The 26,638-nt window shown below is 41.9% G+C and overlaps 2 protein-coding genes across 10 annotated transcripts; both read left to right on the top strand.

Moving 5' to 3' along the window:
- Positions 1-314: 314 nt before the first annotated feature.
- On the top strand, positions 315-17,556 carry SMTNL2 (smoothelin like 2). Of its 3 annotated transcripts, none has more exons than XM_039721020.1 (9): positions 316-1,002; positions 6,946-7,036; positions 7,754-7,996; positions 8,675-8,728; positions 10,260-10,332; positions 10,431-10,601; positions 11,136-11,253; positions 12,538-12,689; positions 14,668-17,497. In XM_039721020.1, the coding sequence occupies exons 1-9, from the start codon at positions 598-600 to the stop codon at positions 14,792-14,794; spliced, it is 1,434 nt and encodes a 477-aa protein (XP_039576954.1). In that variant the 5' UTR covers positions 316-597; the 3' UTR covers positions 14,795-17,497. The 3 variants fall into 3 exon arrangements, with proteins under 3 accessions (XP_039576955.1, XP_039576954.1, XP_039576956.1); XM_039721022.1 differs by lacking the exon at positions 316-1,002 and adding an exon at positions 1,080-1,758 and having other exon boundaries at positions 14,668-17,556; XM_039721021.1 differs by lacking the exon at positions 8,675-8,728 and having other exon boundaries at positions 315-1,002.
- A 1,851-nt stretch (positions 17,557-19,407) lies between these two features.
- On the top strand, positions 19,408-26,583 carry TEKT1 (tektin 1). 7 transcript variants are annotated; one of them, XM_039721030.1, is made up of 9 exons: positions 19,653-19,783; positions 21,706-21,909; positions 22,001-22,152; positions 22,616-22,781; positions 22,991-23,119; positions 23,549-23,692; positions 24,894-25,116; positions 25,706-25,902; positions 26,213-26,583. In XM_039721030.1, exons 3-9 carry the CDS (start codon positions 22,089-22,091, stop codon positions 26,370-26,372), a joined length of 1,083 nt encoding a protein of 360 aa, XP_039576964.1. In that variant the 5' UTR covers positions 19,653-19,783; positions 21,706-21,909; positions 22,001-22,088; the 3' UTR covers positions 26,373-26,583. The 7 variants fall into 7 exon arrangements, with proteins under 7 accessions (XP_039576957.1, XP_039576963.1, XP_039576958.1 ...); XM_039721027.1 differs by having other exon boundaries at positions 22,001-22,244; XM_039721029.1 differs by lacking the exon at positions 21,706-21,909 and having other exon boundaries at positions 19,648-19,783.
- The last annotated feature ends 55 nt before the right edge of the window (positions 26,584-26,638 follow it).

Genomic DNA, 26,638 nt, shown 5'->3' with positions numbered 1-26,638 from the left:
CTTCCACATCGTCATCGTCCAAGCAACCCAGGAAAAATCTGGTACTAACCCCTCCTCCCCTCGATCTGTCTCTCTCCGATTCCTTCCCGACCCACATCTCCCACTCCTCCCTTCCCCCACACCGGCAGGCCGCCCGGTTCGGGCCGTCCCGCTCCCGCGGCCCCGCGCGCACCCACCGCGCCCGGCCCTCTCGGGCCCTGGCGTCCCCGGGCAGCTCCGAGCGAGCCGCTGGCCCCGCCCCTTCCCCCTGCTTGTTCCACCATTGCCTCCCGAAATTCCATCTCCCTCTTGGAAGGAGTGTACGCGGAGCGGGGCGGTCCGGGCAGCCGCACCACCCGCGCCGCTTTCTGTGCGGCGGCTGCCCCGGGCACGGCGTACGCCCCGCCGAGCCCCTGCGTCCCAGCAGAACGGGCCGTGCCCGGCGGCGCCGGGGACGGGCTTAGGGGACGGGCTAGGCGCCGGCGGGAGGCACGGGAAAGTCTCGAAGAGGAGGAGAGGCGGCGGCGAGAGGAGGGGGAGAGACGGTCCGGCGTCTGCCGATAGCGGCTCCCGACCCTCCTGCGTCCCTGCCCGCGCAGCCTGCGGTGCGTGGACACCATGGCCGGCGAGATCGAGGATCTGAACAGTCGGGAGGCGCAGACTGTCTGCGACGGCCTGGAACGCTACGAGGACACGCTGCGAGGCGCCGTCCGGGACATCCATGTGGACATCCAGCTGTTCAAGCAGGGAATAGGCCGGCAGGTGGAGGAGGTGCTGCGCCTCGCCAGCCCCCTGGCGCACGCTGTCTCCGAGCTGCAGCAGGAGAACCGGCGCCTGCGGGTACAGCTGGAGCGCCTGTCTCGGCAGGTGGAGGCCCTGGGCAGATCGGCGGGGCTGCCGCAGGAGTGGGTAAACGAGGCGGCGGAGAGCCCTCAGGTCGCGGGGCCTGGCTCGCCGGTGCAAGGTTCGGCCGACGGCGCATTCTCCGGTCATGCCAAGCTAAGGGTCGCTGGCCGGAGCCAAGTAAGCGGCCAGGGAGACGACAGGAGGGAGGGAGGGCCAAGGGCATGCATGCAGGAAGGGATGCTTCACGGGTGTTGCCAAACTGCGTTGATACGGGATAATGTTTAGGTACACGGGGTTCCTCTTTTGCAGCGCAGGGTCAGTGGGTATTTTGGGAGGTGCTCTGAGAAATGGTCTTGGCTGTGATACCAACTGGATATCTACCAGATAATGGCCCTCTTTGGTCAGACTGGGATCTTGGTTAGAGTGGTAGCAACCTGTGAGTTCCCTGTGGTTAGAAATAAGAGGACATGGTGCAGTCTAGGCTATCAATGTACATGTGTACATGAATATTTTTGTATCCTTTTTGGACTCGATTCTGGGGGATCTGTGTGCCAGCAATGCTGTTTGCCAGTTGGCAAGCTTGCAAAGGGGACTAGCTTAGCATATAGCAGGCAGTGGTTTCCATAAGATAACATCCCACAGTGAGTCAGTTTTGCTGCCAGCCACTGTCCCTCACTGCTGCAGCTTGTCCCTGAGAGGCTGACACAAGCTTTCGTGGTCTCTGTGACCTAAACTTGCACAAAGATAGTCTTCCCTCCCAGTGATAAAACTTTCTGCAGTGTAATGGAGCACTGTAACTTGGTGCACAGAAATCCCAATAGTGGAAAGCTCATCTGGTACCGAGAAGTTTTGTGTAATTTTTTTTCTGCATCTGTCTCTGCAATAAGAATTGAGAGCTCCTGTGCCACCCTTGACGCCAGGAGAACGCAACCGGTCAGTACACTGTGATTCGGTCACATAAAACTGAGGTACTACAGACTTGGCTTTCACAGATGACAGCCTGTTTCACGTGCTCTTAGTTAACCATGTCTCAAGGGGGTTTTAAGGCTGTTGGAGCTTTAAAAAACTGGTCTGTGGTCTGTCTAGGCTTGGGGTTAAAGAGGAAAAGCTTGGAAGTTAAATTTACTAGAATTGGTAGAAATGAGCAGAGTCTGTATTCCAGCCCTCTTCATTCCTGCTGACCTGTGAATGGGATCATTTGGCTTTCTACCTCTGGGCAAATGGAAAGGTAAAACTGCTGTTTGATAGATTCTAGCAACTGCTGCCTTTCCCCCATGTGACAAAGGTAAGCAGCAGCCATACAACTTCCAGACTGCTTCCTTTTTGTTCTGTGGAGCTATCCAACTTGCTTATATTGCAAGGAATTGAAGTAAGATGAGCAATATAGAAGGGACAAGGGACTGTAGACTCTCACTCCATTTCACTTGCTCTGTCACCACTGTCTACGCTGTGGTGTGCACTTCACAGTCTGTGAAAGTCTTGCATCAACGTTATGGCCAATATCCAGCATTAGGTATCGGTCTGCATTAGAGCACAGTATAAGCTTTTATTTGGATGGGAACCTTCCTGCTTTGCTTTTGGGGGTTTAAGGAAGATCACTTATGTGCTGATCGTTCTTCAGTGCCCTCCCAACAATTTAGGTTGGAGATGTTCCCAAGTTAGCAGAGCTGACCGAAAGGGAATTTCAGTACTGAGAAGTATGGGAGGTACAGCTACAGCTGTACACGCCAAACTGGTTCAGTGAAAACATGAGTTTGTGGGTCAGGTTCTGATGTGGCTGCATGCAAATGGCGAAAGACCAAGCCTTGGGTTGCTCAGATTCTCTGTAATGAACACTGTTCCTTCAGTTGATTCCAATTTCTGGTTATATGACCAAAGCATTTGAAACAGAATACCATAAATGGCACTGTGTATGTTTTCAGATACATGAGCACCTATAATAAAACTGGTGATGCTTCTAGTCCTAGTAAATACTTCTATAATGCGAGACACAAGAAGCAAATAATACTGACCTGGAAATAGTAGCAAATCAAGATGTGCTCTTTTGATCCTGAAAAGATTTATTGGTTGAGTTCCTTTGTACTGTGCAGTTGATGCAGCATTAATTGGATACCAGACATTCTGAGCATCTTTGGTATCTGATCCATTATTTTCTAATATTCCTAGATTATTTTTCATGGTAATTTCATTAGGGAAAAAAATGAATCCAGGGAATTCCAAGCAGAGTTCAGAAGCAAAAACACAAATCTCCTTTTAATTCTAATATGGGCAATTTCTGCTATGATGTCCTTGAAAGCTGATATAGAGCAATCTAAATGCCAGTTTAGGTGGAATTTTAAATGGCTGTTAGCCTCTCATTTGGAGTTGAGTCTTTCTGTTATTTTGATACCAGACTTCAACTTAGCTCTCTTAACCATGCCAGAGTCTTGAGAGTTGCTTTCACAAAGGTGGAAAATAGGGGATATTTGAAGAGGTAGTTTCAAAGATCTGGATTCTGGAGCCATACCTACACTACTGAGCATTTACAAAGGAAGAGTTTTGATCTTTCTTTTGTTGGTCTGATTTTACATTTTGGCAAGAGCTTCATAACTTAGGGTATTTCCATAGATTTGGTGATTCAGCATGATGCCTTTGTTGAGAGGGAGGACTAAAAGTACTTTAAGGGTGTCCTGTTTTAAAACTGTAGAGAGTTTCTGTACAGCGTGGACAGACAGCTGCAGAGACTCTGCCTGCAGTGGTCAAAGCCACAGAGATAGATAGCTGCCTATGACCACCTACGAAGGTCTAAGCAAGTATTACTACCCATTGGGATCTCTCCCTGATGACACCCAACAGTTAGTCAGTCTGTGAGTAACTGCATATGACATGACTTGGGTGTATATAATGACCTACGTATTTCCAGCAAAGATGGGCTGAGAGACTTGGGGTTATTCAGCCTGGAGAAGACTTCAGGGAAACCTCATTGCGGCCTTCAAATACTTTAGGAGGATTGCTAAAAGGAGGGTGAGGGACTTGGTTTTGTATAGGCAGATAGCTACAGGACAAGGGGCAATAGTTTTAAACCATTGAAAGAGGGCGGGTTTAGATTAGATGTTAGGAAGAAACCATTCACTCAAAGAGGGTGGTGGCACAGGTTGCCCAGGGAAGTTGTGGATGCCCTGTCCCTATCAGTCTTTGAGGCCAGGTTGGATGGGCTCCTGAGCAACCTGATCTAATGCATGGAATCCCTGCACATGTCAAGGTGTTGAAACAAGATGATCTTTATGATCCCTTCTGACTCAAACCGTTATATGGTTCTATAATGACAGGGAGATTACATGATTAATAGAACATTACATACTCTATTTCCAAACTATCTTAACTCCTATCTTTGATAAAGGAGGTCTGTTGGTTTAACTTCTTTACTATTCTCTTATACTTCCTGCAAGTGTCCTTTTGGAATGGTGACATTTCAAGATTGCCTTGATCCTTATCTAGATTATTTTTTTGTTGTTGTTTGTTTTGTTTTAATTCACTGTGGCATAGCCACAGGCACCTGCTGAAGCTGCTAAGAGAGAATTGTTCTTTCCTATCCGATTATATCCAGGCTTAGTTCAAAAAAGGTTCTATGCAAAGTACTCCTCTTGTTTTTCTTCAGTGCAATAGCTTTTCTAATATGTTCGTGGTGTTCAAAGCTTTTTCTTCAGGCAGCAGGGTCAGTTACAGATAAAGAATATTTGTATTGTCTGGTGGACAATTTCTAGTAGTAGAATTAAGGGGTAAATGTGGTACACTTCTTGCTGGTGTCTAGCTGGCTTGTTTGCATTTCCTCAAAATTTCATTGTTCCAACTATCTATCAGTGATCTCTGTATATGCAAGGAACAGAGTGTGGAACTTTGCCTTTGTGGCAGTCAGTGGCAATATTACTGTTCATCAAAGTGAAGCAGCAATTTGACCTATCATATTTAAGAAGGGGATGTACTTCTCCTAGATAAACAGCATTTCTAGAACCAGTGATTTGTATTGTGACCCTTGTGGTAGTCAATGTCATTTATGAATGACATTGAATGACTGAAATCCGTCATTTGAGTGACAGTAATATAATTTGTATCTCTCGTTCTTTCTGAATTTGACCTTGTTGCAGACAAAATCTTGAAGACATAACAGACATGCACCTTAGAGGTTCAGCAAGAAAATAACAATTGTTGGGGTTTTTTTCTAATCTTGTGAACTGGTGCTTATTTTTTCTGAATGCATTGCATTTTTACTACTGGCTTGTGATAACTGCAGCTTCCAGTTAAGGATCTCCAAAGTGTAACTTCTTTGCAGCAGAGGAGGAATTCCAGCAGCCCTATAGCTATGGAAAGTATTATCACCCTCCATTACATGGAGACCTCTGAGCTACACAGAGATTAGTTCTACAAGCCAGCTTGGATAAGGCATCAAAAAAACTAGTGTTAACTTTCTTTTCTTCAACTTCATCAGTTCTTCATCGTGTTGTTGTCACGTAAGTTGTACAAATGTGTACTTCTTATTATTAAGAACAGATATATGTAGTTACCCCTCTGCTATTTATAATCTATGTAACCAGCACTGACAGAAGTAGTATTGCTAAACACATGGGTTTGTCAGAAGCTTGGCATCTCCAAAGTGGATTTTGAAAGTACTTCAGCCTGACACTACTTAATGCACATCAGAATCTGATCTCAGATCCTCCCACTGTTCTGTCAGCACATGGGCCCTCTTCCCCATCCTCCAGCCTGGTATCAGTTTCTTCTTTGGCACTGTTAGCCAAACTGCAGCAGTCAGGTTTGCATGAAATAAGGTAATACAGCACTTGACATTGTATTATAAAGCCAGTTCAGAGCGTAGAATGCTACGTGACCTTTGCAACAATCATGTCATTTGACAATTTTACTCGCCCACACCTCCCCAGCTTATAAAAGCAAATTCATGTTTACAGCCTACACAGGCGTTCTTCACATTCAGGTCATAATGGCTGACATGAATGGCTAAACAGTTATAACTGTGTATCATGGGTACATTCTAGGGAGCTGCATTAGCTGTGCTTTACATTTCAGTTCTGGATTTGGGCAGTAATTGTTGACTGGGATCTCAATTGCAATAAATGCTACAATGAAAGTTCCAAACCCCTGATTCTGCGTGGTTTCTGTAATGGGTATTTGTTTAATTTGTAATTTTCTTAATCCTGGCAGCTAGTGATAACCGAGTTTATTCATGCACAGTACCTTTTTCAAAAGTTTCAAAACAGGGGGTTTTTCCCAGATATTAAAACATCTGGATATAACTAGGCAAATATAACTATGCAATGAATGTTTTTGTGGACTGTGTGTTGGGGAATTTCTCTCTACTGCTTGTAGCTGCTGCTTCTTCTTGGAAACTTAACTGCAGTAATCATGTATCTGTAAAGCAGTTTCTTCTTCCTTTAGTTATGCAGCCAAAAATCACATAGTTCCTCATGGTTTAACATGCCCCTTCACCCCCAAAAAACCCCAGCCCAACCAGCCAAAAAAACCAGTCAAAGAAACAAACAAAACCCCCCAAAACCCTCCACAACCTCCTACTAAACCAACAAAAAAATCTTGGCTGATTTTTCTGTAATTATATTGACAGCCATTATGAGGACAGTTTATGCTTTTGCCAGGAAAAAAAAGCTATCCTTACAGAAGTTACAGATTATAAAATAGCTGCAGTGTCCTAGGATTTAATTTACTTTGTAATGCCTGCACAATATGTTTTTATACTGTATTTTCTTTCTGCAGCAAATAGAAAAAAATGCTCAGCATTATTCCATGCAATTTCAATCAATTTCTCCACTGTTACATCAAGTCTTCTGTTTATCACCATTGCAGTGGATGGTGATACCTTTGTCTAACAAAAGATAAGACCTCCTAGGTGCTTGGGGTCCGTTAAGGACACATGTGTGAAGATTGATTTAAGTTATGCATTGCCAATGCTTCATTTGCAGGCTCAGCTCCTGGGGTTAGGTAATTGTTCCTTTCTTATTTTGTGGTCACTTGCACGAGGAAGACCTGTTCTTGGCAGGTGTTTCAGGACATTTTTCTTACTTTTGCTGCTATTTGAAATTTAGCTGTCATGTCTGTTGTCTATTCTGACAGAGTGTAGACCTGGATGACCACCGGAAGCCTGAGTTTAGAAGAGTTTTTAGTTCTTCCATCATTGAAAATGGGCATCGATCTTCATCATCAGGTAAGAACAGGGCATGAAATGAAGCAGCACTGCTTGTAGAATACCTGATCTTGGCCTGAGTCATAGAGCAGGACTCCCATTTTGGAAGGGTTAGAATTTACTATAGTTTCAGGATAGATATTGTCCGGTGGCACTAGTAATTTATTTCGTAACTAGGAGTTTAACTTTTAAACTTTGGCTTTACTATTAAGCACGTACTACAGTGTTTCATAAATTGGAGTCTATTACTCCTGCATTAACTTGAGACACAAGCAATAAGACCTTCTATGGTGGGTGCCATTGTAGTCTTGCATCCCAAAACATCTTGCAAGTCACCCGTCTGCTTCTGTCATCCTTCAGTGGAGGAATGACTTACCGTCTCCACTTTAGAGAAAGTCATACAGTATTTCATAAAACCGTGAACAAAAATGCTGCTTCCTTAACCCGGGGCAGGAGATTGCGAGTCAGGGCTGCGCAGAGGAAGAGAAGCTTACCAAATGCAAATGCTAATATATTAATGATCTGAAGACATTGCTTCTGCTGAGACTCACGTAGAGTAAGTGTGATTGCTGCAAGGGTCACTTGGGCTAGGGTTGTTTCTGCTATGTAAGTGGTACAACGTTTCACAGAGGAGTAAGTCCATTGACCTGTAAAATAAAGTTGTTGCATGAGCGTTGGTTTGTAGCTTTGTTACAAACTGCAAACAAATTTACTTCCTCTCTCCCATTTTTCATTCAGGTCAGGCAAAAGTCACCCATGAACTGACCTGTTTTGAGATGTCAGAATCTTCGTCCCCCGAAGCCCATGCCCCTGCAGTCACCCTACAGATGCCCCACCTTCCTGTTACTGCAGTAACCAGGACATCTGAGAAGTTTTCAGGAGAGAACATCTATCCAGCAGGAACAACTAATACATCTTCTTGCCTGCTGGGACAGGGCAAGAGCGCAAATACAACGGGAGTAAAATCTTCCAACCAGCCAGGTAAAAGAGAAAACTAACTTTCTGAAGCTGCATCCCATTTCCTTTCTTCAACTGGTACTATGAGTATTGTCCTGTGACCTAGTGATTATGAAACCTTGCTTCTATGGCTATATAGCCCATTGTGGAACACTCAATTTTGGAATGCTGTGGGTCCTACCTGGAGCTTTTGGCTGTAATATTAGACCTGCAGAGAAGTTTTGTGCCTAATGTAGCTGAGTTTTTAGTGAAGTGTATCTTACAGCACAGTTAGTGAATTCAGTAAGTCACTTAATCTCTTAAACATGCCCAGGTCTTTTCATGAAATTTGTGGACTTTTTTAGTGCTTTGGGACTGAAGGCCCTCTGAGAAGTTAGGCAGATATTTGACCAGGAGGTTCCAATAGTCATTTGGAAGAAGGAATGACTGACAGCAGTCTGACACATACACACATGTCAGTGATTGCAGAATCTTAGTTATATTGAAACTGAGTTAAAAAAAAAAAAAACTTCACATGGAAGCCATTCATCCTTGGCTATGACACTTACAAACTGGACTATATATATGGGTCAGAAATTACAGAAGGAGACTGGGATGGGATTGCTAGCAAGAGATAGGGATTATTTTCAGGTTATTCTTTCAATTTTTATCTTACTAAAACTAAAAATGTAGCAAACACTTCCTTTGTTTGTGCTGATACAGTGAAGGACTGGAATTCAATTACAATGAGAACAATGGATTCATCTGCCAGTGGAGGTGAGTGTTTCTATCTGCATGCCCATATGCAACAAAAATTGAGAGTGATTCTGGGCTCTTTGGGGGATTCATGTCTGAGCATGTAGTTTTAACTTGTAGGTACATGGTAATACTAATATTGCTAACAGGTCTGTATGCAGACGCATAGAATCACAAACACTGGTTCTACTCCATCAGATTCTTAATCAGTTCAAATCAGGGTACTTACCGTTATTTGCACAGTGATGTACGTGTGTAGCGTTAGGCAATCTCTGCAGTGGAAACCATAGGTGCTAGAAAAGTGAGGCAGGCAGACCGCTTGGGCAGTGAAGATTTCAGCTGATCAAGTGAAAACTGTGACTGCACACAAGGCAGTTGGAAAGTGGTGTGCCCACCCATGTATCCTGAAGCAAATTACTTTGAGCAAGATACAAGTAAGGAGTCTCCTTTGTAATATAATGTGGCAAAGGACAAAATGCTTTAAGAATTTCTGATTTCAGTTGAAATAGAAGAGTTGAGCTCTCTCCAAAAGTACCTCTGATTGCTGTCACCAAGTTGTTACTGTCTGCACAATGTACTGGCATTTCACAATGGTCTCAAGTGTCGGTTTATTTAGTAAAATATGTAGCCCTTAAGGAATAAGGATTACATTCCTCCTCATATGAAAACATCTGAGATTGGCATAAATATCTGGCAATTTTTAATGGTCACAAATTTGTCACACCTGTATGCTGGCATCTACCAGTGTGTTTTACATGAGAAGTGTAGCTGATCTGGATCACATCTATAAAAAGAGGGGAGAATTCTGCATTTTCAGAGAGTAAGACAGTGATCAGGTTGGATTGCTTCTAAGATGGCAGTCCTTCGTGTACACAAGGAGCTTTCAAGAAATTAGCTGCTGGTTTATGCAACAAGTTTTGGCTTTGGTACGTTAAAACTGGGCAAGACACTCCACTGTTTTGCAATTTTAGAGTGTAGCTGGAGTCCAGAGCTGAGCCCTAAGAGGCAAAGCACATAAGGTAGAACCTCAGAGGTGGAGGGAGGAAGATGCCAAGTTGATTTTAAGCCACATTTACAACTTCAAGTCTGTTCTACTTCACAAACTAAAATGTCTTCCTGGTAGAAATTAGATCATTTAAATTATGCACTCAATTACATTAAACTCCCCAGGGCTTGTCTGCTAGAACGACTTTCGCAAGCACAACTTTTTCCTTTAACTGAAATGTCAGTGGCAGTGTGCCCTCCTCTGAGGGCCTGAAGTGATCTGACTTTCCAACTGCAGTTTTATCAAAGACATCCTCTCAGAGTCCTTTCTGGTAGGCTTACACTGTCCTCGCTGCAGTGCAACAATTTTACAGAGGAATTGAACTGCTGGGGAAAATCCTTCCCCAGCTTGTTAGCTCATATGGAAGTCAGAGGCCTGCAGCTTTACAGTGTGGTGAGTAAAAATGAATGCGTGTCTATCCATCAGGAAGGCACGTGAGGAAAGTTTCTGTTTGAAAGCACATGAAGAAAGTTTCTGCACTAAAGCATCTTTTCTGTTTTTATATAGAGAATGCTACTTCTGTCACCAAGCCTGTCTCAACTGTGAACTACGGGCTGCGTGGAGCCAAAACTGGTGAAAGGTATGCATTTTTCATGACATTGAACCTATATGCTGGCTCTTGTCACTGCAGAGAGTTACTCTTGTTTACCACGTACTTTTCATGTTATGTTTCTTCAGTGCCATTGACAGTTACTGTGAGGTGACCCCCAGCCCTCACTCACCTCCTCCTACTGCGCATCGCCAAGTTGAAAGGAGGCGAGAATTGGTGCGGTCTCAGACGCTCCCGCGGACTACAGCAACGCAGGCCAGGAAAGCGCTTTTTGAGAAACTTGAACATGATGGTGGAAAGTACGTCTCAGTCCTTGTGTCCAGAACAGTTTGTTAATGGGAAACTACTTTGTCAGTTACTGCCAGCAGAGTACAGCTGGGTGGGAGAACTCTCTCTGTGAAGGATCTGGAGCTAAGGGACAATATGAGGCCCCTAAAGTTTCACTGACTTACAGACCAAGCCTTGGAAATTCACAGCCATAGAATCCTCTGACTTCGGAGTTGTTCAGCTGAAGCAGCAGGTGCCCTTTTAATCAGGGAAGCTTTGTGTGAAAGCTAGTGACTTTCTGTTGCCATTCATTAAGGATCAAAATATGGACACTTCTTGATGGGAGTATGATTTAAAGAAAAGAGGGCTTGGAATTGGAATTCTGGCTTTCGTTTAATAAAAACAAGGTTTTTCTTGCAGGACCAACAAGTCAAGGTTTCAGCAACATGTTTCTCAAATATCACCTGGACAGGGGCTGACCTGGGCAAAGTTGTATAGATGTTCCTAACAAATAGGTTTAAGTTTTTCTAGAATGTAATTTAATCTGGTCTCTGTTAATTTTCCAGAGGAAAAGGAGAATCCAGAGCTAAGCTGAAGAGATCGCTGAGTTTTGGGGTTGCCAGTGCTAGCAGCATTAAACAAATTCTGTTAGACTGGTGTCGCTCAAAAACCATAGGATACAAGGTAAAAATAGGCTAGTATTTTAATTTCTCTCTTTTTTGTTTCAAGAGAATATGCCAAATTCCGTGCTCAAAAGGTTGAATGTAAAATATGCTAGAGAATGAGTTAACTTCCTCAAGGTCGTAAATTTTTGTGTGGGTAACGTGAATATGGTTTGCATAGGCAGCAATTCAAGACTCAGTGACTGCATGAATGAGATTCTGTTTGTCTATTAAAGCAATGCATTAGTGTTTTTCTGAAAGCCAACCTTTTTGTGCTTATGGATAAAAATTTCAGTATACATGCAGATTATTTTTTCTTAGTTGCAAGCTGTAATTTTTTTACTCACATTATACATGACAAGTTCTGAACACATAGAGACTATGGCCATTTTTATACATGCAGACCCAAGTACTCTGTTAGTATTTCACAAACGAATTTGTAATAAGTGGCTGAGTTTCAATCATACTGTGAGTAAACTTTTATGAGGTAGCATCAGTGTCACTATAAGAATACAGCAGTTGAGATTCTACTCGTTTTACCTAGCCTTAAACTGCAACTGTCAAATAAATATAGAATGTTTTTTTCCCTAGGGAATTTTTGCATGCGTTTAGTATGTTTTTCAACATTACTAAATGTGCATAATTATTGATAAACTGTACATTACAGTATAAATAAGCAGAACTAATTAAAATTATGGTTAATTGCTTACCAGAAAAGCTGGGACTTGAATTTTATATGCTGGGAAGGCAGCATGAGACAAGAGCACAAGTATGTTTCTTTTCACTGTGGCATGCATTTGAAAGTAACAATAAGAATTTGTTTTGAGAGTCAGGTGTGTAAACAGATATTGAATTGGGCAAAGCAAGCAAGCATAGTCTTTATCTTGTGTTATTCACAAAATGAACTGTTCTTCAATTTTAAATCCTCCATAGGGTGATTATGGTTATATGTAAGCAGTGTCCTTCGTTTCCACAGATACTGAGCTGGTGCATTGGGCCTGCTCCAGTGCTCACTGATGTTGATGAGATTCTTCACAGTATTTTCAGTGGGCTTTGGATCAGGGACCTTGACTATGTGTCTGCTTTGCATCAGGGTATTTCAGGCAAAGAGCTTTTATTGCTGAGTGTGCCATTTTTTTTCCCAGAATGTCAACAATGAAATGGACGTACAAAGATGGGAGAAAAAAAAATAAAGCCTGTGCTCTTGCTGGTGGGAAAGAATGACAGAATACTGCATTGAACAAAAGCAGCTGCTCTTATTTGTTTCCCTGTGCTGCATTAACGTGTACTTTTTTCATCATGACAGCACATTGATCTCCAGAACTTCTCCTCAAGCTGGAATGATGGGATGGCATTCTGCGCTCTTGTGCATTCTTTCTTTCCTGAAGCTTTTGATTACAATAAGCTTGACCCAGCTAACCGCAAGCAGAACTTTGAGCTGGCCTTCACAATGGCTGAGTGAGTACATTAGCACTCTGTGAAGTGTTTCCAGTTCAAGTCTAATGGACCTGAGCAGCAGTGAAGAATTTCATTATTATTCTTTTTTACTTTCTATTAATGCCTTGGGAGGCTACCTAGAACAGAGGCTAGACAGTGTTAAAGGAATAAAGGAGGTATTTAGTAAAAAGGCCTTCAAAGGATACACTTTGGGCAGTACAAGAGCCTGGCCGAGGCCACACCCAAGATGGATGATGGATGACATGTTTTCACACTTTTGTAAGTTTTGGTCCATTTACATATTGGGGTTAATTGTCCAATTACAGCTTCAGATTATGAAGCCCCATCCTCCTAGATTGCTCTCCTCAATTCGCTGCTGTTTTTCCTTTTTGGGCCTGAAGCTGCAACGGTGTCCTTGGTTCTCAGGCTGGGAAAGAATTGTTTTGTCTGACTAAACTGTGAGGAGAACTTGCTAACACTTTATATGAAGTTTAGATTAATGTACTAATGCAGTACAGAATGTGGATAATATGAAAGCTAAAATTTGAGGCACCAGCATTACTAGCTTGTATGTATCATACCAAAAAAGATAATAAAGCTCTGCAGAGAGAACACATAGAAGATGTGGGAGACTTCATCTCTGACTGCACCTTGTTTTGCTTGAAAAACAAAAAAGGTTGAATTCAGTGTAAGTACAGATCAAGGCTGAGAGCTTCTCAGTATCTCAACCAGGTAACTGCATTTCTGAAAATGCAGTTTTTCAGATTAGCAGGCAGAGCTAATCCCCTCAGTCACATTATCCAGATTATTTTTTATGCTGTATAGCAGGTAATTAAATGCTAACTTATTTGTTAAAGTCATTATGAATGTGAACCTGCCAGTCAGAGATAGTAACATTTTTAAGCTGATATCAACATGATTCTTAGGGTAAGACGTTTCCATGTGGTACGCAGCTGGGTTTGGTACACTTTTTCCAAATGATAACAAGCAGGAGGAAGACATGGCTAATGAGGTAACTTAAAGATTGGCCATTCAGAAAAAACCTTTCGCATTTCTTGACATAATGTTGTTTCTCCTTATTACAGCCTCTAGCAAAGGAATTAATTTGGAAAATACAAGTATTTTTATAAGTACACATATATGTATATATAAAAAAGATTTGTTGCTTGTCAGTGAGTTGAAGGAGATTCTGTGATACTTTTAGGTGATTGATCTCCAAAAAACTATCTACAACTCTCAAAGGAAAGCTGCAGTGTTCTTCTACCTCAGTTTATATAAACAGTAAGTTTAGGGGAGGACAAAGGACACAATAAACACAACACTAAGAAGCATTAGATGAGAGAAAATTACAGAAATTACTATTCATAGCTATGATTGCCTTTAAACTGATTTATATGAGTAAAATAAATTCGAGGAGTCGGTAAAGGCTATTTTCTCAGCTATTGCTGTTCACCCCAGTACTAGCTATGCTGATAAAATTGATCCCTGCCTTTTTGATTTTTCATCTTAAGCCTCTGCAGATCTGTTCCTTTCTGCTGGTCCAGATCACTCACATCTTGAAGCTATGGGGGCGGTGGAGAACAAACAATTCACAGCCACATGGGCATTCATCAGCACATCTCATCTCCTCCTGAGTTTTTTCATTCTTTTGGAACTCCCTATATATTAACCAAGAACTGAGACATGGGCAGAGGCATGAGAGATTGGGCTACATGCTACAGATATAAGGAATGTGAATGATAGTGAAAAAAGCACCACCCCTCCAGGGCTTTAGATCCAGATCCCAGTATCAAGAGACAGAAAGAACAGGAATATTCCATGGTCATAACAATAACAATGTCCAGCCTGACCCTGCTCAATTCATTGTGAAATTAAATGCTGCCAATAAACCTCAGGATTTCTTAAGTGTTTCAATGGTGCTCAAATCAGATTATCAAATGAACCCTGGAAGCAGTTATGTAACTCTTGATTTGCTGTATCTGTTTTATTGTTAATACAGAAAAATGGCTCACTGTGACCGTCTGATAGAAGTGGAAGACATGATGGTGATGGGTCACAAGCCAGATCCCATGTGCGTCTTCACCTATGTCCAGTCTCTGTACAGTCATCTACGATGTTTTGAATAAAACCATCGACACCTCTCCAGCCAGAAGGGTCAGCATGCTAATGGGAAGACTGACATTTTGAAAATTGAACACAGTATTATTTCTTGCTTTGTACTGTCCCTTTGCTTACATTCAGCTGTGTAGCTGGCTGACTGAAGTATTGCTGAGCAGTGCCCTGAAGTGTTGATCACATCACCGTGTCAGTAATACGGAAATAGGTTTGAAAAAGACAAAAAGACATTGGCAAAAGCAAATATTGTCATTTTGGTGCTAGTAGTAGATTGGATTTTTAGGATTTTTATGTTTAAAGATCACAGGAAGCAAATGTACTTCTCCTGTCTGTAAGGCTAGGGACAATTTTATGCAGTGACTCTGCTATGAAGGTGTTCCATCTTAAAATGCAGGTAAAACTCCAGAAGATAGCACCTTCAGTTTTAGTTGTCTGTTGAACATAGTATAAAAGAAATAACAGATGGACAAGGAAAATTCTGTTTAGCAAATAATGACCGAGAGTACTCAACCACTAGGGCAATAACACCTCTCCTCCAATCCTACCTCTAGCTTACACACACAGAGATCAAACAGGCATTGTTTTGTTCTCTTAAAGCATAAACAGAGCATAACCTATTGTCTGATGAGTGTGGTGACAAATTACTACGTTACATAATGGCATTTGTCTGTAATGGTTACATCTAGTACTTTTTGCTGAAAGGGTTGCTAATGCCTCTAACTGGCAGTCCTGGATTAATTTCTTGGTAAGACTAGCAACAGCTGGGACTGTTCTGAGATTGTGTGCTTGCATGGTTTAGGATTGCAGGAATGGTAGGAGCTAGCAAGGTACAATATCCTTTGAACAGTTGTAATAGAAACAAGCCTGTAATGTCCTTTTACCTGGACTCAGTGGGAGAGCAGCTCTTCAGTGTGGATAAGCTCTTTACAACTCTTTCAGTACAGATGCTGATTCTGAGGCAAACAAACAATACACAAAAAATATATATATCAAAGATGTGGGAGTTTTGAAATAGTTTCAAAATCCTTGCACTAGTTTCAGTTTTTTTCAGTTAAATAAGTATTAAAACCACAGTAGAGTTAGATTATTCCAGATTTACTGGACTAAAAAAAGTCTTCTAAAATTATTTCTTCCCTAAGAACAGGCTCATAGAAAGAAACAAACTGAAAGCCACAAATTGTCTGCTCATGCTAGAGAATGTTTTTTAACCTGCCCTTACGCTTTTTGTAGATATTTACAAATATTACTTTGGTTCTATATTGATCTGTAGATATTTAGAAAGATTAATTTGGTTCTGTATTGATGACCATTTATAATAAAATATGTCAAGCATTCTTCAGATTTATTGCATCTTTTTAGAATGATGTGACAGACAGCCAAGTAAAATCAGTGAAAGCAACACAGAGCTTTTACTTAAAAGATTTTTGTTCCAGTCATGATTCTGTGTGCTCTGAATTTCAGTTTAAAAAGTACGTAAGTTCAACTGCATTTCAAATATGATTTTATTTCAGCCTCCCTTTCTAGTCTAGTTTACTTAAAAACCATGAATGAAGCAACCGCTTTGTTAGCATATAAATGCCACTGCCTTCAGTTTTTTACTTTGTCTTGAATGATTATAATTCTGAGGAGTAAGTGTGTGCCTATAGCTCTACCAAATGCACTGTAAGGATAAACACGTTGCACTCTTGTTTTGGAGTTTTGGTTAAGCATGAGGAGAAATCTGGCCAAAACTGGCACACACAATACACCTATTTACATTCTTACAGTAGAATACTTTTTATTGAGTAGCAGAGCCAAGGTCTATCATAACTACCACAAGAGGGGCAATACTGGCTTAATACATCGCATTCCTTCACAGTCCGAGGTCGTAGATGATTTTACTGTGTGATGTGAGTGCTGAAGATGCAGCTAAGTGCTTGGCCAATTTAGGCCTAATAGCATATAATTATATAAAGGAACTTTTAGACTGTAAAATTATTGCTAATTCAACAGGGTGAATCTACATATGTTCTGTAATTTGCCTTGTTTTTGCAGCTATCCGCAAGGTATTTGTACAGGTTTTCTAAAGTCTTCCCACTTCAGAGAGGTGATCGTAAAGATCTCTGGGACTTACCAGACACCTGTTTGCAGGAAAGTTGAAGACTGTAAGCTGAGTTGATCTGCTGATGGTTTGTGTGTGAGGATTAGGGAGATAGTGCTATGACATACTTTTAGAAAACTTACAGCTTTGTGCATTATGAGGTCTGCTCTATATGAATAACCTCAACTATTTGATTGTATGATTAAATTAAAATTAAAGTATATAATGTATGCCCCCAATTGATTTTTCAGTATTTTTATTTTTTTAAATGCAGAGAATGTGTGTATATATGACAGTGTGTTTAGCATGAATGATAAAAGAACAATCTATTATTTTGGCGTAGTATATATTTTACACAAATGGACTGTTTCTTAACTTTTCTAATGTTTCTGTATTATATCTAAAAGTATATCTACAGTTGTTTATTGACAACTTGAGCCTACTTTTAAAAGCTAAATCAGTTTGTTCTGTGCAGTATTTTCAAGATAATGTCAGCAGAGACATCATCTACTTTTTAAGACTATGCTTCCCATAGCAGCAGTTTTTCTCTTTTCAAGTGTAATAACTGGATGAATGTCTTTCATCACTTCTCCCTTTGTGTGATATTTCCAATAAAATGTTTAATCTAAAGCTATGTGCGAACCTATGCAAACTTTTACATGTATTTTAAATATATGTAATTGCATAAAACTATCCCAAAGGTTCAACCTTGTATCATTAATTTAAACACGGCCTGGCTTACTGAGGTAGTTCTAAAGTATCCAAAATAAAAGACAAGATTGCTTCATGTAAGATGCATTTAAAAGCCATTTTTGGTTATGCTAAAATGCATCTATGTCTACATAAAGCCTCAGAGGAGTTACCGTAGAACCACAGAATATTCTGAGCTGGAAGGGACCCACAAGGATCGTCACATCCAACTCTTAAGTAATGGCCCATATAGGGATCAAATTCACAACCTTGGTGCCGTTATAGCACCATGCTTGAACATACTGAGCTAATAGTTAGGGCTGGAAGGGATTGATTACTGTGGCAGTGATCTAGTCCAATACCCCCCTGCAATAACCAAGGATGTCCAACCCAAACCATTCAATAATTCTATGATTTCAGCTTTATCAGATTGCTCAAGGCCAAGCCCAAAACTGACCTGGAATTTTTCCAGGATGGGGACCTCTCCAAGCCATCTGTGCTAGTATTTTGCCATCCTCACTGTAAAAAATTTCTTCCGTATTATTGCACTTTGATTTTATTGATTCCTTGTTAAGTGGTTTGTTCTGCTGTACCCCCATGTTGTCCTTCATGTAGTTGGTTTACCTCTGAGTTTTACCCTCCCTAAAAGCTGTCATTCATGCCATTCCCCGTCTATTGTTCCAGCTCTTTCCCTGCCTGTCAAGGTAATCCACCCCTTGATTCCCGAACCTTCTCTGCCACTTAAACCTCAGGCCAATCCCTGTCTACAACACCCCTTTGGAACTCCCCTACTCCTGGAAGCTTCATTGGCCCATGTGGCCCATCCTCTCCGCCCTCCTACCCCAGTTGGACCCATGGAATCCCCTCACAGGTCCCCTGAGGATTCCCTATTAATTAGCTGTTTGTATCCACCCCCTGACTTGTATCTGTACAAAACACCCTTCCACAAGAGGGCTGGGGCTTTTTGTCCTGCTGCCTTCATCTGGAGTAAGCTCTCCCTTATGGAACCTCAAGACAGAGAGCCTCCTCCTTTCTCCTCTGCCTGGTCCCTGTTGTGGTTCGTGTCTGGCACCTGAAGCAAGTGGCTCTAAAGGTTCTGCCTCTGGAAAATCCATATATCCTCCTGCCGAGGCAGTTCCCCACTCCTGGCATGGCGCCAGAGTTCTAAGAGCTAGCGCCGGGTTCCAGCAGTTACTTCACTTTATATCCAGTCTAAATCAACCTTTTTAGTTTAAAAACTGTTAAGCCTTGACCTTTCGCTACAGGCCGTACTGAAAAGTTTGTCCCTATTTTTCTTAGAAGCCTCCTTTTAAGTACTGAAAGGCTGCCAGAAGCTCTCTGATGAGCCTTCTGGAGGCTGAACAGCCCCAGCCCTCTCAGCCTTTCTACATGGAGTATCTTGGATTCTAGTGGAATACCACTGTTCAGAGCTATTATGTTAGTCTGCTTTGTGATTTCAGCAACATTGAAAGAAAGCAGTTAATAATGCTGCAGTGTGAGCTCAGTCAAGAGAACTCTCCTACTTCAACACAGTGGCAGCAGTTCTGCTGACTGATTCTCTGATGAATAAGGCTATTTATGGTCTTTTTCATGCACCCAATAAGGAATATGGCAACATACTTCATTTAGATCTAGTCTCATTAATGCTGGCTGGTTAGACTCCTCCACAGAAAACGTGAAACGTTTCCAGACTGAGGAATTGGCCATTTCACAAATAGTGACTCTATTTTCTACATCTAGACAAAATTCACAATGTGAGGAACCATTCGTTTGTCAAATCCTTTTTAAAGACATTACAGTGGAACGTGGTAAGCAAGCCGGTGTTAGCTTACCCCTACTGCTGTGCAGAGGAGGACTCACATTTTCATCCGGCCGTAACTGGACGCTTACGCGTGGCGTGGAAAGGCGCTGCGGATGTCGGCCCAGCCGGCGGTGTCCGGCCGCTCTCTCCCCTCAGCCCGCGGCTGTTCGCTGGCGCGGAGCTCGGCGGGCGGGGCGCAGCCGGCGGTGTCCGGCCGCTCTCTCCCCTCAGCCCGCGGCTGTTCGCTGGCGCGGAGCTCGGCGGGCGGGGCGCAGCCGGCGGTGTCCGGCCGCTCTCTCCCCTCAGCCCGCGGCTGTTCGCTGGCGCGGGGCTCGGCGGGAGCGGGGCCGGCGCGTGGCAGGCGCGCTCGCACCGGCGGCCCTGGAGCCGTTTTCTACCCCTGTGAGTCGGTAGAGAAAACCATCGGAGGTAAAACTACAGCTTTCTTTTGTCGTAAAGTTCACATTGCGGCATCGGTTGTAAATTTCATACTGACAGTTTGAAAGGAAATTGTCTTTTGCGGTAGCTGACATTGATGAATGGATTTGTGGTTTGTAGCTTTAATTTGTGGCAGTGTCGCTACAGTCTGGGGTAGGACAGCATGAGATACTGGGTTTTCAGAACAAAACGGCATGAAGTCCCACTGGTCCCACAGTAACGTCGTGGAGAACCACCACTGGGGAGTTTCCTCAGCTTTCAGGGTGACTGAGCACGTTTTCAGAAATATGACATTCTCTCTGCTCTGCTTCTTTTTGAGTAACGTTACTTCTTTATCATTTTGTGATCTCTTGGAACATTGTCAGGTTTCACTCTGAGAAACTCTGCTCTGATCTAAACTATAGCAGACCTATACGGAGGGGACACAGTTGTACCCTCTGATGTCAAGCTCTTTGTCTCCTTCATCTCTTCTGTCTGGCTCCCAGAATCTTTTCTCCCAGGAAAGAATATTGTTGACATAGAGAATACTACTAAGGATATTTTATGACTGACATTTTAGCTGGATACTTAACACTCTTCCCATTTGTTTCACAATCTTTATGCATTTCTACAACAAATCAATTCATAATTATTGTCCACAGCTCTTGGAACTATCAAAAAAATAATGTACAGCGAACACGTGGGTTTTTTTCCCGATAAATCTTAACAGGAAGTGGGTGAAATGAAGCACCACCGGCTTGTGTGAGCTGTGCTTCCTCCACCCAGTGGCCCAGCACCAAGCTGCTAGCAGGGGGAGCTGCTGTAGTTTCCACAGCAGCCAGTTTGTTTGCCTTCCGAGCAGTTCGAGCCACCTCCTGCAGTATTTAGTCGCACATTTAAAAAGAAACTGTGCTGCTGCTGCTGAGGAGGCTGAGAGACCCTTGAGTCGTCTCTGAGGCTGAAAGACCCTTCCAAGGGAAAGGGAACTGAGGACGGGGCACTTGGCCAGGCTTTGAACTTCAGAGCAGTTCAGTCGAGGAGCAAGCTCAGTCCGGAGGTGTGTGAGGGCGAAGGAAGTTAAGGGCAGCTATGCTGAATGGAGTGTGAGCAGAGCTGTGTGTTGCTGTGCAGTTGAGTGCATTTGGGCTCAGGAGCTGTCTTAGGAACACTGGATGACCATACTGCAATAGGAAAATCTATAATCAAACTACTTTGTGCAAATTCGGGGCATTGGTTTCACCCTCCACTAAACAAGTGTCCTCGGTATGCTTTGTTCTTCTTCTTTAATCCTTTCTGGACTTTCCCATTTCCTCATTTGCCTGCTGAGTTTTTTCCTTCAGCTTTTCAGGTCCGGTTTTGATTTTGGGTCTGGTGTTTTGTTGTGTTGTGTGGTTATGGGTTTTTTTGTTTGGGTTGGGTTTTCTTTGTGGGGTTTTTTGTTTTGGTTTGGGTTTTTTTTTTTTGGGGGGGGGGATGTTTTGTTTTTTTTGGGTTTTGTTTTTTGGGTGGTTTTTTTTGTTTGTTTTTTGTTTCTTTGTTTGTTTGTTTGGGTTTTTTTTCCTAATCATCATTAGGAAAAAAAATCACTTAAGCAATCGAGCGCTGGAACAGACTGCACTGGCAAGTGGTGGAATTCTCATTCCTGGATGTGTTCAAAAGGCATGTGAATTTAGAACTTGAGGATATGGTTTAGTGGTGAACACAGCTGTGCTGCATTGACAGTTGGACTCAATGATCTTAGAGGTCTTTTCCGACATTGATAATTCTGTGGTTACATTTCTTTTTACAGTCTAGATTTTATCCATTTCTCCAGCCATATTCTTGAAAGGTGTTTGCTTCTCCAACCTCTGTGAGGCTATTTATCTTTTATATTTGTTCACTTTTTGTTTTGTTTTCTGTGATTGCTTGTTTAGTAATTCCAGCTTTCTCCACAGGTCTCCTTTCCCTTCTCCTTCCTATTGCATAGTCCATCTTTTCCTGTCAGATCCACTTCTCGCCTCCTAAATTTCACTCACAAATTCCTCTGGTTCTTCATTCTTCCACTCCAAACACATCAGCACATTCTTCCCTACACATCAGCAAAGACTTGGGGAACTTTGAGCAAAAAATCTTTTTTTCATGTCAGTGTCATTTTTCAGGTAAAAAGAACCAAATATTTCTCATCCTTATAGACCTGTCTTCTCCCCTTCTTGCTTTGGCAGCCAAATACAATGCTGTTTCTGTTTTCAGGTTCAATATTCCAAGAACTGACCTGCATTATATCCAGAAACTTTCCAAATAGCAATGGCCAGACTGTTGCAAGATCCATCTAAACTTCATGCCTCAGAATGGTACACTGCAAACAGGTTGCAGCGTGCCAGTACAGAGTCCCAGAAATCCAGGTCAGAATGCATGACAGCTGAGAGTAGCAGGCTGGTGGATGAAATAGAAAAGACAACTCAAAAAACTCAAAGTGATGTCAACAAGAAATTAGGTAATCCCATGTCTTCAGCAAGGATCAAGATGTGTTATTTGAGCTATATGTTCAAGAAGGACTTAGAAAATTAGTTGATGGTGAATAGGAGTATATGTCAATGCCGTTTGTTGATGTCATGAAAAAATCAAAAATATTTTATAAAATATTTTGAGGCAGACTCTTTATTTTTATAACAAAGCACACAAAAAGCTCTCTTAAGCAAACCTCCTGACACAGGGTTGCTAAACTGTTTCCACACAGCCCACAACACTACAGGCACTCCACCATAGAATAAGTCTATTTCTAGCCATACCTAAGATCTGAGCTGCTGTCCCCTTGCTCATAACATGAGCCCATATTAATACATGTTTGTTATTTTGATTCTACAGAACAGAGACGGGAAGAGATAAAATTCTGGAAGCAAGAATTAGATAACAAGCTAGAACAAATTGTTCATGAGACAGAGATTTTGTTGACTTTCAAGAATAGGCTGGAGAGAGCTTTGGAGGGCTGCAAAGAGCCCCTTGTCATTGCCCAAAAGTGTCTCCTGTACAGGTGAGCATTCGAGGAGACAAAAAAAGTCTAGGTAATGAACCTTTAACAAATAAGAAAAAAGATTGCAAACTAAAGGCCCACCTCTCTTTACAGTGAAGTCACAGTTTGATTTAGGTGTTACAGCACTGGGAAAGTGGAACTTTATCATCTTCTGTTCGATGCAGACATTTGAACAATGTGGCTGATGGTTTTTTCCTTTTTTCATGTAGGCAGAAGCGAGTTGGGGTTGACTTGGTGCATGATGAAGTAGAACAGGAACTGCTGAAGGAAGCTGAAGTCCTCCAGGGGATTATTGCTTTACTTGGACGTACATTGGAACAAACAAATGAGCAAATCAGGTGCAGAGGCAGAGAGCATAACAGAACATTAATTAGATGAAAATTTAGACAGCCGTAATACTGAGAAGTTGTCAGGCTGAGCACAGGTCCTAAGTTATCTTCAGTGCTAAACAGTAGCAGGAGGCTAGTCCTAATTCATGCCACTCAATCAGTAGTGGTGAGAGGTTCTGCATGTAGAATACAAAGTACTTGCATTTGATCCTTGGTCTTCTCATGATCCAGTCCTGTGACTTTCATTTCAATGAGAATTCTGCCATCAATTTATAGAAAGGCAGCTTCATACTGTAGTTTTTGTGACTTGACAACTAAGAGTTTTTACACAAAGATTTCTGTAACAGCATTTGAATTACCTAATGCATGCATGGACGCATATTAAGGACACCTGTGAATGCCTACACTTGGTCTTAGTTTGGTTGTTTTTTTTCCTAGACGAAACCGTTCAGCAAAATATGACCTGGAAATGGATCTGAAGGACAAATTCATAGCTTTGACAATTGATGATTACTGTGCCAGCTTGACAAATGACAGTCCTCATATTATATATGCTGATAATGCAATGGAACTAGAAGGAAAGTAAGTGGTTCTTTAGTTCAACAAACATAGGATAATTATACAGATAATATGGGCTGTCCCAGTAACAGCAAGATTAGTTTTGTGTAAAAGAGGCTTTATCCTTTTGCCATCTTTCTTATACTTCTGTCCATCACTTTTGTATCTGTCTAATATGTCTATGAAATAAGCCACAATAATTATGCTCCCAGTGAACTGCAGTTTTTCTAAAGTTTTTGAAGCTCACAGTTAGCTAAGGAAGAATTTCACATATTGCTTAAACACAGAGTACATTTACTGGTCTTAACTTCTTTCCTCTCCCAGGGTGACCCAGTGGGGAGAATGCTGGACTGAGACCCATGAGGTCTCGAGTCAGTTTCTGACTCAGACATTGAGCTGTCAAGTGTGCCCATTCTGCATGGGTTAGTTAGTGTGAAAGGTTTAAACGGAAAAATAGCTACCACACAAAAATGGGCTGAAAAGAGGAACTGTACTGAGAAAGCAATGTGTACAAGAGCTTCAGAAAGTCACTGTTGTTGCTATATAACAGCTGGCAAACTTGCAACACCAAGAGGCTGACAGCTCTTGCTGCCAGCCCCTACAACAGGTTACGTAACTAAGACCACACCCAGAATGGTGTTACCTGCTATGTGCAAATGACAATTACAACTTTATGTATTCACCCAATGAAACAAGGAACGAACCATCTGGGGAACTTTTCAAACACCCACCTGCAAGCCAAAGCTCCACAAGCATAACCCTCTAATTCTGGGGATACTCTTGGGACTGGGCTTCTCGGCTATTGTCCCAGACAGGTACTGTGAACTCTGTGAGAGAGTAAGTGACTGTGTTGTGTAAATAGCTACCTGCTATTAATAGTCACAGCTTTATTAATGAAAGATGCTCTAAGAAATATTGGTTATTATGTGTGTTTCCCACCATGATAACTCTTAACTTCCCCTTCAGCAGGGGCAAGTAACAGCAAGGCTGCTCTATGATTCCAGCAAATTTATTTTCATCTGACTCTCATCTACTTCATTCCAAAATTCTTGTGACAGAGTATTTCTTTTGTATCTGTAGCACTCCCTGGACATATGACACTTACTGGGACATGCAGTTAAAAGTGCTGCTTCGTTCTTGATTTTGTGGTACAATTACAGATTTATGAAGTTACAGAGGTTCTGCTGCTGTCTGTTGGTGACCTCTTATTCTGATTCTCTTTCAGTTTTGTGAGCCCTGAGGACTGGATAGATTTCTCAAACATAAATGTTGAAAAGGCTGACAAGCAGCGAAACAATTCTTTGTCACTGAAGGCACTTATCAATGGCATCCTTTCACAGATAGCAAATGACATGCGCAGGCAATGTGAGATGGTGAATACTGCTTTTAGAAATAGGGTGAAGGAAGTCAAGGATGCCAAGGACAAGCTAGAGACACTTCTTGCAATGGTAAGTCATAGGGAACAGTCAGTGAAAAAGTGGAAACACTGGTCTTGGGTTATCTACCAGTTTTCCCAATCCAGTGGGTTGCACTTATCTGCCGCATTTTCCTTTTTGTTCCCTTCTCCGTAAAAGTAATTTTAGATTTTTTTTTCTTAGCTCTGTGTGCACCACCAAAGAGACTAATTTCTGGAGTCACTCCTTCAAGCTAAATGTTGCTGTAGCCATCAGTAAAGTCAGGATTTTTCTTGTGATTTTTAGTTGCATGAGGCTCCTATAGCTTTTTCAGGATTGTGATATAAGAGCCTGGTAATTGATAATAGCAGGGTCAATGTGCTCAAAATTCGACACATGAAAACTGAGTATTAATATTAAAAATTAATTGCTGAGCATAAATTTTTGAGTTCACCCAGAGCAGTGTCATCTACTTTCCAGTGAAGGAATCATTCTCCTGGCTAAACTTTGCAAAATATTTTTTGATTAAGTAACAATATAGTGAGTGTTACTGTGATTGTTGCAACTATTAAAGATGATGATGATGATGGTTTCACACATTGTAAGAGGCAGTGTGCAGAATTCCATTGTTGGATTTGTTAAGGTGATGGATGAGACTGCCTCACAGGAGAAGAACATTGCAGCCTTAAAGAAAGCAATTGCTGATACGGAAGCACCTGTAAAAGTGGCTCAAACCCGCTTGGAAGCGAGGAACCATCGCCCCAATGTGGAACTGTGCTATGACACAGTGCACAGCAGCCTGATGAGTGAAGTCCAAGAGATTACCAAAAATCTTCAAAGGCAAGTGGTAATGATGGACGAGGAAAATCTGTGGTATTGGTTAATTTAATGTGTCAGCATAACAACTCATAATATGGGTCCCTGCTGTTCTCTCTGAAAAGTTTGGAATTGCTTTTCTCTTAAAGGCAGGACACTTTAAGGGAAGTTAATGGATAAACTTTATAGGAAGACAGTGGATATTGTCTCTGCGAATCCCTTTCCATCTTTCTTTTTCTTGCTCAGAATTCCTTACCCTTATGAGAAAAGAAAACCAAAAAAAACAACTATCCATGTGTTTTCAACTAATGCCTGTCTCTATTTTCCCTGTTAGATTAAAGGATGCATTGGCACAGGCTCAGACAGAGCTGAAAGGCCTGAGCCGCCGGCAGCTTTCCTTGGAGGAAGAGATCAAGGTCAAGGAGAACACACTGTACATTGATGAAGTGCTGTGCATGCAAATGAGAGAGTCTGTTTGCATAAACAATTACTGAAGTCATTATACTGGGAGACTGTGCTCCAAAGAACCAGCTCCTACTGAAATTTTATTTGCAAACTTCTAAATTTATTGGCTTGGCTCAATGCTGTCTAGTTGCACAAGGTAGTTAAAACAGACCTAGTACTTACAGCTGTTTGTTTCAGGACTATCTATGCTCTAAAATGTTTGATGAAATCTTCCTCTTGGCAATAAACACCAGAATAATGAGAAATGCCCTTTCTTCCATGTTTGTCTCATGTGTAACCAATGATGTCTTTTACC

This window comes from Passer montanus, unplaced genomic scaffold (genome assembly GCF_014805655.1).
Source record: "Passer montanus isolate IOZ18808 unplaced genomic scaffold, ASM1480565v1 scaffold44, whole genome shotgun sequence".
Classification (NCBI taxonomy): Eukaryota; Metazoa; Chordata; class Aves; order Passeriformes; family Passeridae; genus Passer; species Passer montanus.
Note: the sequence above shows the minus strand (reverse complement) of the source record. Positions and strands in the feature narration are given on the sequence as shown.

What these genes read in the sequence shown, in the direction of transcription:
- SMTNL2 (XM_039721020.1), top strand. Translation starts at nt 598, where the DNA reads ATGGCCGGCGAGATCGAGGATCTGAACAGTCGGGAGGCGCAGACTGTC. An exon ending in CTTGAACATGATGGTGGAAA is followed by an intron (nt 10,602 to 11,135) that starts GTACGTCTCAGT and finishes TTAATTTTCCAG; the next exon opens with AGGAAAAGGAGAATCCAGAG. An exon ending in CTGGCCTTCACAATGGCTGA is followed by an intron (nt 12,690 to 14,667) that starts GTGAGTACATTA and finishes TTGTTAATACAG; the next exon opens with AAAAATGGCTCACTGTGACC.
- TEKT1 (XM_039721023.1), top strand. Translation starts at nt 19,468, where the DNA reads ATGTCGGCCCAGCCGGCGGTGTCCGGCCGCTCTCTCCCCTCAGCCCGC. An exon ending in GGTAGAGAAAACCATCGGAG is followed by an intron (nt 19,784 to 22,615) that starts GTAAAACTACAG and finishes TTGATTCTACAG; the next exon opens with AACAGAGACGGGAAGAGATA. An exon ending in GCAATGGAACTAGAAGGAAA is followed by an intron (nt 23,693 to 24,893) that starts GTAAGTGGTTCT and finishes ATTCTCTTTCAG; the next exon opens with TTTTGTGAGCCCTGAGGACT.